A 12,127-nucleotide genomic window follows, 5' to 3' on the forward strand; every position below is an offset into this window, starting at 1 on the left:
TACTAAAGGGACTGAATCAATAATTAATAATCTTCCAAAACAGAAAGCAACACATCCAGAAGGATTCACCTGTGAATTCTACCAAATATTTAAGGACAAAATCATACCAATTCTCTATAATCTTTTTCAGAAGAAAGAAACAAGGGAATACTTTCTAACTCGTTTTATGAGGCATTACCCTAATACCAAAACCAAAGACATTACAAGAAAACTACAGACTAGTATCTCTCATGAACACTGATGCAAAAATTCTCAACAATGCCATAAGGCAAGAAAGTGAAATAAAGGTACACAGACTGGAATGAAGACATACAACGATTATTCACAGAAGACATGATTATCTATGTAGAAAATCCCCCCCAAAATATACAAAAATCTCCTGGAACTAATAAATGATTATAGCAAGGTTGCAGGATACAAGATTAGTATAAAAAAGTCAATTGCTATATACCAATAATGAACAATGGAATTTAAAAATTAAGAACACAATACCATTTATGTTAGCACCAAATAAATAAATAGGTATAAATCTAACAAAAAATATGTAAGATCTACATAAAGCAAACTACATAACTCTAATGAACAAAAATCAAAGAACTAAATAAATGGAAAGGTATTCCATGTTCATGGATTGGAAGACTCAGTATTAAGATGTCAGTTCCTCCCAACTTCATCTAAAATTCAATGAAATCCTCATCAAAACTCTAGCAAGTTATTTTATGGATAATAACAAACTGATTCTAAAGTTTATATGCAGAGTCAAAAGACCAAACAGGAGAATAAAGCTGGAGGACTGCCAGTACCCAACTATAAGATTTACCATAAAGCTATAGTAATCAAAACAGTGTGGTATTGGTGAAAGAAAAGACAATGTGAGAAGTCAACACACTGTATTATTCTCAGCATATGACATTCTGGAAAAGGCAAAATTATGGAGATAATAAAAAGATCAGCAGTTGCACGGAGTGGGGATCAACAAGCAGAGCACAAAAGATTTTTAGAGTAGTGAAAAGACTGCATGATATTAAAATGATGGACATGGATCATCATACACTTGTCTAAACCCACAGAATGCACAACACCTTGAGTTAACTATAATATAAACTATGAGTTTTGTGTGGTTATGATGTGTCACTGTAGGTTCATCCTTAGTAAAAGAAAAAAAAATGTACCATTCTGGTGAGTGACGCTGATAATGGGGGGAGGCTATGCATGTGTAGGAGCAGGAGCAGGAGGTATATGGGGAGATCTCCGTATTTTACTCTCAATTTTGTTGTAAACCAAAAACTGCTCTAAAAGAAAGTCTTTAAAGAAAAAAAAAATACCCGTATTTAATAAACATATGCAACTTTAATGTTAAATTGCTTTTATTTGTCAAATTGGTTGTGACTGGTTTAATGCAAAAATAGTTAAACCTTTCTTATTCTATTTCAAAACCACTTATGTTCACAGTAGTACTGGCTAATTACAAGGTGGCGCAGAATACAACAGTTCTTGAGGAACTCCAATCTCCCAAGGAGGACAAGAAAACAAATACGGTAATTTTAACAGTGTGATAAGGGCAACACAAGAATTTTATGGAAGGTAGAGAATTAGAACACAGTATTTTTAAAATCCTTCCCATCTTCTTTCGAAAGGTACTACTCAGAAAATCTTAATTTGCTAGGCCTCTTTAAATGAAATAAGCAGCAATTTACAAGTAGAACACTCAATAAATACAGATATTTAATTCCAACTAATTCTGCCTTTCCTGAGTTACCTAACTGTGGATAAATCAACAAGGACACTGACTAGAAGTAAATTTAGGCTTCTTTAATCAAATGCTAGGGGTCAAAATAACTTTACTCAAGAAGTAAGTTGTTAGTAACTTATTTGCCACCTCCATCTAGACCAGAAAACAAAAGGCTCCAACGAACTCTTTTATTCATTCAATAAGTATCTGTTGAAAAGCTACTATATGCACTCTTTTAATACTGGAAAAATCCCAGGAAACAAACTAAACCAAAAAATTGTTGTCACCTTTAAGGAACTCATATTCCAGCGAATATAAGCCAAAAATTATATAGTATTATAAAGAAGCAGGTCAAATAAACAACTTGAATTTTTTTTAATTTTTTTTAAAAGATTTTATTTTTAAGTAATCTCCACACCCAATGTGGGGCTTGAACTCACAACCCTGAGATCAAGAGTCACATGCTCTACCAACTGAGCCAGCCAGTCGCCCCTAAACAATTAGAATTTTAAAAGCTGTATCTAAAAAAGTATAAAGAGATCCTCAGTGAAAGTTCACCGGGAGGGGAGCCTGGGTAGCTCAATTGTTAAGGTTTTGCCTTCGGCTCAGGTCATGATCCCAGCATCCCTGCATCCCGGGATCAAGCCCTGCATGGGGCTCACTACTCAGTGGGGAGTCGGCTTCTCCCTCTCCCACTGCTGCTCTCCCTGATCATTCTCTCTCTCACTCTCTCTCTCTAAAATAAATAAATAAAATCTTTAAAAAGAAAGAAAGAAAGAAAGAGAGAGAGAGAGAGAGAGAGGGAGGGAGGGAGGGAGGGAGGGAGGGAGGGAGGGAGGGAGAAAGAAAGAAAGAAAGAAAGAAAGAAAGAAAGAAAGAAAGAAAGAAAGAAAGTTAGTTAGTTCACTGGGAATATACAGAATAAAAGAATAATAAAATACAAATTAATTGTAAGTTCTTGGTTGGAATTCCAGACTATGGCAAAGTTAAAGTAGTAGTTTAAGTGGTCATTTGTTTATCTACAAAAACCCATGTTAGATCCTCAGAATATATAGTACAGTGCTCACCCTGTTGGAATTTAAAGTCGAACAGGAGAGAGACTACTGAAAAAGGAATATGTGTAAGGAATGCTGTGGTAGTAGCAGGATAGGAAACTATGAAGACCTATATTAGATAGACACAACAGAGATCACTGAAGAAGTCAGGATTAAGCCAAGACCAGAAAGTGGTGAAACTGTCAAAGCAAGAGAATTAAGCAGGGGCAAGATCATAGCACCTTAAGAAACAATAAAGTCCAAAATCCCTAGCCATTAATCCGAGAACATATTCAATAAGACTTTTAAGCAGAGTAGCAACCCAGATTAGATTTATATTTTTAGAAGGTAATGTTGGCTACACTGTGGAAAACCAATCAGAGGAATGCAGAAGGCAGGAAACTGGTTAGGAAGCTGATGGGAGTAGTCTAGAGGAAGAGAGAGGATAGGATGGTGGCCTCTATCTGTGAGTTTAATTTGGAGGAAACTTTCAAGCAAAAATAATTTGGGGGGGGGGACACCCTTCTCTCCACAAAATATACCAAAAATACATACCTATCAATTAGAATTTACTTTAAAAGGATGCATTTCTTACCGTAAATCTAGTTCTTTTGTCCGAAGAAAATTTAAAATGGGTGCAAATGCTGCTGGATCTCGATCAATAAATATCTGTAAATGAGGAATTGTTTCATTTAAGAATTGTTTTATTTTCAAATTATAAACTAACATTAATATGTGTAACACAAACTTAGGGAACGAACACTGAATTATTCAAATACTATATTTACTTGATTCCACTCTTAAATTTGAAGTTTCTAAAACTGGAATGCAGCTTTAACTGTGAGCATTTAATGTAGTACAGTCTACCCACCACAAAAACCTATTATTATATTGATAATATTTTAATTTGAAGGAAAAATGGCATCTATTTATTGATATCTTTGGTAAAAGTGACACCTGAGGGAAAATTTTTATCTGAAATATGCTAGAAATTCAGTAAATACTTCAAGAACATGATACATAAATAATACCTTCTTACATTATCATTAATTATTGGTGACAGTGATTGTGACTTACATAATTTGTGATTCGTATGTGAATCATTAAAACAATAATGTACTTTTATAATACGCACAGGGGTAATCAAAGGTAAAACTGCACATTGGGGTGTCTGGGTGGCTCAGTCGTTAAGCGTCTGCTTTCTGCTCAGTGCGTGATCCCAGGGTCCTTGGATTGAGCCCCACATCTGGCTCCCTGCTCAGCGGGAAGCCTGCTTCTCCCTCTCCCACTCCCCCTGCTTGTGTTCCCTCTCTCGCTGTCTCACTCTCTGTCAAATAAATAAAATCTTTAAAAAAAAAAAAAAAAAGTAAAACTGCACACTGCTGTCAAAACTGGAAAAAAGGGGCAACTGGGCGGCTCAGTCAGTTACGCATCTGCTTTTGGCTCAGAGGTCATGATCTCAGGGTCCCGGGATTGAGCCCCAAGTGGGACTCCCTCCTCAGCAGGGAGTCCTGCTTCTTCCTTCTTCCCCCCCACCCCACCCCCACTCCAGCTCGCTTTCCCTCTCTCTCAAATAAAATCTTAAAAAAAAAAAAGAAAAGAAAGAAAGAAAAAGAAAAAGCCTGGAAAAGAATACTATTCACACAACACCTTCACATCCTATTATCTCAATTTCCTCAAAAGCTAGGGATGGGGGATGATGAAAAAAACATTTCTTAAAACCACAGAATATGGGGCGCCTGGGTGGCACAGCGGTTAAGCGTCTGCCTTCGGCTCAGGGCGTGATCCCGGCGTTATGGGATCGAGCCCCACATCAGGCTCTTCTGCTATGAGCCTGCTTCTTCCTCTCCCACTCCCCCTGCTTGTGTTCCCTCTCTCGCTGGCTGTCTCTATCTCTGTCGAATGAATAAATAAAATCTTTAAAAAAAAAAAAAAAAAAAACCACAGAATATATACTGAGAAAATAAAATGCTTCAGAAAATATGAAATATATAACTTTCTATAGGAATGTATACCAACCCTATTTTGAATCAATTATAAAAGTTTGGACCATAAAACTGAGCACCCTTTAAAGCTTAGGTTAGTCAACTAGACAGGGGATGGATCGCTTACAGTAAAGCTCTTTATACTCTTATTATGTTTATACAATGAATGAGGTTGTTCTAGCTTCATAAATTCTTGCTTTTGTTTTCATTAGAAACAATGAGAAGTTGGAGAAACACCAGAGACCAGTGGAGAATCTTATTAATAATGTCTTTTTTATAATCTCATATGGACACACCTGCTTTTGCTGTCTTATTTCATCTGCACATTCCATCACTGCAAATAAATACCTTTGACCAGTTTGTTGCCTCAAACAGAAAGCTTCTTTTTTTTTTGGTTTTGTAAGTACTATCCATTTACTTTACATACAATATTGCATACATCATAACTGCTTTTTAAACATACAAAGCAGTATTTTTGTAATAAAACCTAGTAGTTCTCTTCTTTCCTCATTTTGCCATTGCTACACAAGTTCTTAAGGTTATTCTCCAACATAAAGAAATTGTAGGACTTTACTAATTTAAATACCTTACCATTCTAACTCAATATCAAAATGTTTTAGTATTTATATTCATTTATTTATTGTTAAAGTTTTAATTACTGATTAAAACTATTTCCTCTCCTGACAATGTAAGCTCATATCCTTGAAACCCTCTAATCATAAATACTTAAATTGCTATATTCAGTATTCCACTTAGAGTTCCCTTCTATTAACTATAGAAAAACTATATACAAGAAAAAATAAAACACTTTTTAAGTACATATATGTCACTTTCATTAGTGGTTATTAAAAGATTAGCTTTCCTGTCTGTTTTCTTAGAGTCACTATAAAATAATGGTTATAAGCATTAGTTGATTCAATTTAGAAACATGTATCAACATATTATACTCACAGCACCAGTTTCATCTCGAAGTGTTGAAATTCTTCCACTCAGCAAACTAGAAGATATGAACAATAAACCAGAGTTAGTTCTTAAAATCTGAGTATGAATAAAATGCACTAATTCTTTATCAAACATCAAAGACCAATACAAATGAATCATCCTATCTCCAAAGTAAAATAAAAATTTTTTAATTCTATTTTAAGAGTTAACATTTTTTTATCCAAGAAATAAAAACATTAACTGGAAAAAGGAAATTATTCTTTTAATGATCAAGTTTTTAAAAGATGGTATTAAAAAATTATATGAAATACCTGGAAAAAAAAGAATCTGGAATCCACATAAGAGTTTGTCTTGAGGTACTAAATCTGCAATTAAAAATTATCTGGTATTATAAAAGAGGACATGATTTGAAATTTCAATGTTCATTAACCTGCCTTCATATGCCGGCTAATAATTTACAAGTTGTTGCACAGCTAGAGCTACATCAATTATGTATATTTACTAATTTAAAATTTTGCCACTTTCAATTCAGAGTTAAGATTATTCAAAGAGCTCTCAACAAAATCAAATAATTAACTCACTGATATATAGTGCTTCTTAAAACACTACTTTCCAGCATGCCCATCTGCTGAAGAATCGACAATAAGCCCATCACAACAAATCCAAACTTCTCAACATAACATTCAAAATTGCCTTTGGGTCCTGTTTCACCTCTCCAACACGAATGTTTTCTCATCTAATAAGACAACACTTCAATACCCTGGACAATTTGTGCTTACTACCATTTCAATATCTTTATCTCCACTTGAGCGACCTCCTCATGTCCAATAATCCAAATTCCAACCATTTTCTTGATACCACTCAGGTTTTACCTTCTCCTTAATGGCTTTTCCAAATATTCTATCCTATATTATCTTTCTGAGCTTCTGTTACATTCATTCATTCAAAAACCGCTCCACAAGTATCTCATGGTTCTGAGGTTAACTGTCATTTGATCAAGTCCAAACTGTCTTACTAGCATCAATTCTGGAGACAACTTTATCCCAGCCTACTGTAACAGACTACCTATGCATTTTTTTACTCTCTTGCCACCGCCATGTGTCCTCACACAGAAAAGAGCCTAAGAAGCCTCTGGTTTTCTCCACATTCATTATTTAGCATTATATGACTGCTTTAAAGCAGTCCCTGTGCCCATTAATCAGATTAAGAAAGTATCCAAGTAGTTAATTCAAGAAACCATGGCAAATTTTCCCAAGTATATATCTTACCAGAATCTTAACAAAAACTGAGGAACAGATTACAACAGTCAAAGGAAACTGACTTGGCCAAATAAATAAAAGCCAAGTCCAGTAAATGGCAAACTGAAGGCTACAGGATCCACTGCCCAAAAAAAAGAAATAAAAAAAACAAAAAAACCACTGTGTTCTGGAGGCTATCAAATTAATTCCAAATAAGGTCACTATAATTTATGATCTTTCATGTTTACTGATTATTCAGCAAATTGTTTGCCAAATAACTCAAATTTTGTGTTACTTAGAAAATTACACAGGTCAGCTTAAAGTTGTATTAGCAATTTCAATTAAAATCAGCAGTTTGGGGTAGGTTTAATAATTTGAAATCTCTGGGCAAAGGGATTGGAGCCTCACCCCCACCCATTTTTTTCTTTTTTTCAAACAAGAGGAAGAAAACATTTAAAATTACATATGACAAGCATAATTTTCTGCACTATATATGAAAGCGTTTTCTAATGTTTTTTATCTCATACCCACAGTGTGCCAAGAAGATGCCATAAAGAAGAGGTGGCCTATATATACAATGGAATATTATTCAGCCATCAAAAAATGAAATCTTGCCATTTACACTGATGCGGATGGAACTAGAGGGTATTATGCTAAGTGAAATAAGTCAATCAGAGAAAGAATTATCATTTGATCTCACTCAGATGTGGAATTTAAGAAACAAAACAGAGGATCATCAGGGAAGGGAGGAAAAAATAAAACAAGAGGAAACCAGAGGGAGAAAAACCTTAAGAGCCTCTTCATAGGAAACAAACTGAGGGTTGCTGGAGGGGAGGGAGGTAGAGGAATGGTAACTGGGTGATGGACATTAAGGAGAGTATGTGAGGTAATGAGCACTGGGTATTATGTAAGATTGATCAATCACAGACCTGTGCCTCTGAAACCAGTAATACATTATATGTTAATTAATTGAATTAAAATAATTAAAACAAGTAAATAAAACTGCAAGTCCAAAAAAAAGGGGGGGGGGGCGATGTCCAATCTGGTCTCAGCAACAATGTCACTAAAGATATTAGCATATCCACATTCTTGTCATTTGCCTCCTTCTAAATTAACTTGGAAAGAAATTAAAATTATTTATTCTTCAATGTTACTATCCCACCAACCCTTGAATTTCCCATTTTTTACTTCAAATTCCTTTATCAATCCTATAAGGTTGGTACTATTATCGTCACTTTACATTTTATGAAAACTAAGCACTAAAAAATAATTTGCCCTAGGTTGCTGAACCATTCCCAGGTAAAGCCTGGGAACCAGAACCCATAACTGCATGATTCCAAAGTTCTTTGTAAGTCCCTCACTAGCTGGCCCCAGACCGCTCTCGTGAGGCCTCAAATCATACTCATTCATAACAGAATTAATCACAAATTGAGTTCTATTAGGTTTCTTTCACCTCTTTAGTTTTTTTTTTAGTAAATAATGTTAATTCTAAAACCTCATCTTCTCTACTTCCTCAATCACCAATAAAGTGCTAAATAAATCATAAAAAACATTGTGCATTTTTGTATTTCCTTTGAAATATAAAAGGAAGGAATTTCATATCCTTCCTGGGGAGGGGACGATGGGGACGGGGGGGGGGGGGGGGGGGGCAACGAGGACACACACCTTACCTGCAGCATATGCTTCTCTGTTCACAGTATACTCTCCTTTTGATTTTATTCTATCACCTCAGAGCCAACATCCATTCTATGCCACAGGTCATTCTCCCAGTGGCAATTCCTTAACTTTAATGACAATGAAATCAGGATTTTTTTTTCCTTTACAATGATTTAAGTGACTGTGTTAATATGTCTTGTACAACATACAGATGCCTTCTGGATCCCTTCTAGCTCTAAAATACTCCAAGAGTCTATGATTGAAAGTAACTCAAGAAAATATTCTCAGAATACCTGGAGTTGGATGTTCTATTTTTCTACAGGCCATGTCATTACTTATTTTATAAACTATGTTATCCTAGCAAATTTAAAGTTTATGGTGTTTTTATTTAATTTCTCATTCCTATCTAACAACTTTCATGTCTTCTAAATCGTTCAATCTAATAATACATTTACCTATTTTGTATTCTTTGCTAGTATCATCGCTTAGAAAACCTTAGATCCTGTTATGATCCAGTTCCATACACAATGAAACAAAATAAAGTGTTCCAGCTCCAAGATGGCTGCCTTTTATGATTTAAAAATGTAAACTGAATTCTACAGTCAATAACAAGGTTTCACTCATTAAACCACCCACTTTTAATATACAGTAAATAACAATAAAGTTTTATCATAATAGTGTATGTCCTTTAGAATGCCTGAAAAAAGGTATCAACAATCTATAGCAATTAGGAACGAGTGCAGGCATTTTAAATTACTATAGTGCTATTCCTCAGCACTAACATACACTTTAGGCCAACTCTTGTGGGGTATTCCATTTTTGCACCTGGAAGTTACCAAACCTGCAAAATTTTCATGTGATTTTAGGGAAAAAATCCGTTTCTTACATTAGGAGACATAAATATTCTCCAAAGGGCCGGTATCTATATAACACAATAATGTAGTATCTTACACTGTTAAACAGTTTTGTTTCCGGAGATGAGGGAAAAGAACAGGGAAAGAATGAAGAATTACTGTTTCTTGTGTTGAATTCTCTAGCACACTTAGAAAATGATTAAATGTTTAGGATTAAAACACAATACGTTTTATTCCTACCGTTCACACTGCTACTGTTTTTGCATTTTAAAAAATATTAGTTAAGTTTTAGATGTTGAAACCCTTCCATATTCTCGAGCCCTTCGCCGTTCACCTCCTACCAAGCTTTAAACTCAGCCACCCCTTCCTTCCAACAGAGCTGGCAAAAACCCATTTCTGAGAAGAGTGACTCATAGGCCATAGCAAATCCACAATAAATGATTTTCCCCCCAACAAGCTTAATAAAGACACAGACAGGGAGTGGAAAGCCAGAGGGAGGATGAAAAGGTTTCAGTCTGTCTACTCTGAGTGTGCCACATTGTGCCAATATCCAAGGCTTTCCAGAACTGTTAAAACTGCCGTTCCTGGATCCATTGCCCGGCAAGTTCAACAGATCGTTCAAAGCCATGCACCCAGAAACTCTGAAAATAAACAACGTACTGCGAATCTACTGCACTCCATCCACCGAAATCCTTAGAGATTACGAACACTCCCTAATCAGGAGGAGAAAAGAACACTGCACTCTTTCTTACCCAAGCGAACCGACACCTTGTTGACCGAAGAGGAAGAGGAGGCAGGTTCATCTGCAAGAGCCAAACCATAAGGACAGGCTTCCACAAAGTAAATTCCTCAAATACACCGTAAAGTTGGGTGAGGAAGGCTTTTTAACGTTCCTTACTTAGCCTGACAGTTTAGAAAGGGGGAGGGACAAAGGTTGGCATTCTAGGAAGGCAGCCACTTGGGCACATGGGCCCAGCTCGCGCTAATTCCAGAGGCCCTCCTGCTTCTCGCTTCCCGGAGCAGATACTTCAACTAGAGATCCGCCGACATTCTTCCCGCCGGGAGGGCTCCCCGCGTTCCCCACCTGGCTCGGCACCCACCTTCGCCCTTGTCCCCGCGACACCCGGCCTACGTCGCCCCCCTGCAGGCCGCCCGCGGCATGCCGGCTCCAGCCCCTTCTCCGCCGACTCACCTGGTCCCCCCCACGTTCAGCTGCACGATCTCGCCGCTGCCGGCTGCCGCCGCGGCGAAGCTGCCGCAGTGCCCTCCCGCCATCTCCGGCGGCTCCGGGCGCGCACGCCGCCCGCCCTCCCCGGCCGGGGCCGTCGAGCCCGCGGCCGGAGCCCTAGGCGGCGGCGGCGGCGGCGGCGGCGGAGGCGGAGGCGGCGGCGGCTGTGGCAGGGCCAGCGGGGCGGCGGCGGCCGGCGGGCGGGAGGTACGCGGAGCCTCCCCCACCTTCCCGGCGGCCGGGCCGAGCTCCCTCGCCGCCGCCTCTTCCCCTCCGCTCCCGCAGCGCGGGAGGGCGGCCCGGCCTCCACCTCTCGCGGCCTCCAGGCCGCAGGGCCGGCCCGGGCCTCTCCTAGCGCTCGGCTGCCGCCGCCACCGCCACCGCCACGGCGGCCGCCGCAGCCGCAGCTTGCCTGGGAGAAGGGGTCGCCGCTGGGGACAAAATACCGCAGCGCTCACCCTTTCGCCCGCCGCCGCCACGGAGGAGGAGGAGGAGGGGGTGGAGGAGGAGGAAGGAAGGGCGGGGGAGGAGCTTCCCAACCCAGCGGGGCTGGCGCGAAGGGAGGTAAGGGAATGTGCTCCTGGCCCACGGCCCGCTCTTGCGGGATTCCATATGTTTCCTCCTTCTCGAGCGATCCCAGCCTGCTCCCTTTTACATTTAAGGTTTTCTAGCACCCGGAATCAGATTCCCCAGTTTGGGGGCAAGTCTGGGTAAACTGCCCTTAAGCAACTTTATTGTCTCCTTTCTCCACATGGATTTGGGAGGTGAAGGGAAATTTTCCGAGAGCTAGTAGTTGATGCCTAAACGTAGAAAGTGCCAGTGCTGTGAAAACTGGGGGATTTTACGACTTTTTTACAGCGTTTACGAATTTCAGCAAATTCGTTACTGTATTACTCTCTTCAGTCTCAACGCTGGTCCCCCAAGCAGTTTTGTTTTTTGTTTTGTTAATCAGGGAAGAAAACTAAAGGACTACAACAAACAACCCGTAGCCCGTGTAGGGCAACGTTTCCGGAATATAGTAAGCATTGTGTTAGTGAAACACAAATGCACACTTCAAAAAAAAAAAAAAAAGTGTTTGCTCTAAATAGTATATGTATTGGAACCTGAAAACTTAGTGACTCCTTAGGTGTATTTTTCAAATCTTAACACAAAGGGAGTTACCTGGCTGGCTCAGTCCGAAGAGCATGGCAAATCTTGATCTGGTGGTTGTGAGTTCAAGCCCCACCTTGGGCATAGAGATTACTTAAAAATAGAATCTTTTAAAAAATAAAATCTTAACACTATAACAGCTGATGTTAGCTAACAAAAGCTAACAAAAGTAGTGCAGTATGTTTCAGAGTTCATTAGTCTGTGATACTAAATTCTGTTAAAAAGAAATAGGCCCAACATGGAGTCACTTTTGCTAAGCCCCATCAAGACTTAATGCCTAAGCTGGGGGGGCCTGGCTGCTTCAGTGGG

The 12,127-nt window shown here is 38.9% G+C and overlaps 1 protein-coding gene across 3 annotated transcripts in view; it reads right to left on the minus strand.

Moving 5' to 3' along the window:
- KCTD3 (potassium channel tetramerization domain containing 3) overlaps positions 1-11,124 on the minus strand; it is a 51,708-nt gene extending 40,584 nt beyond the window's left edge. For all 3 annotated transcript variants that reach the window (XM_045809588.2, XM_045809586.2, XM_045809585.2), the window contains exons 1-4: positions 10,634-11,124; positions 6,005-6,058; positions 5,703-5,748; positions 3,362-3,435 (exon numbers count right to left, since the gene is read on the minus strand). In XM_045809588.2, the coding sequence (XP_045665544.1) occupies positions 3,362-3,435; positions 5,703-5,748; positions 6,005-6,058; positions 10,634-10,716 (257 nt within the window). In that variant the 5' untranslated portion in view covers positions 10,717-11,124. The remainder of the gene's footprint in view (positions 1-3,361; positions 3,436-5,702; positions 5,749-6,004; positions 6,059-10,633) is intronic.
- Positions 11,125-12,127: the final 1,003 nt, after the last annotated feature.

The sequence above is a fragment of the Ursus americanus genome, chromosome 2 (genome assembly GCF_024610735.1).
Source record: "Ursus americanus isolate L20-20 chromosome 2, mUrsAme1.1.p, whole genome shotgun sequence".
Lineage (NCBI taxonomy): Eukaryota > Metazoa > Chordata > Mammalia > Carnivora > Ursidae > Ursus > Ursus americanus.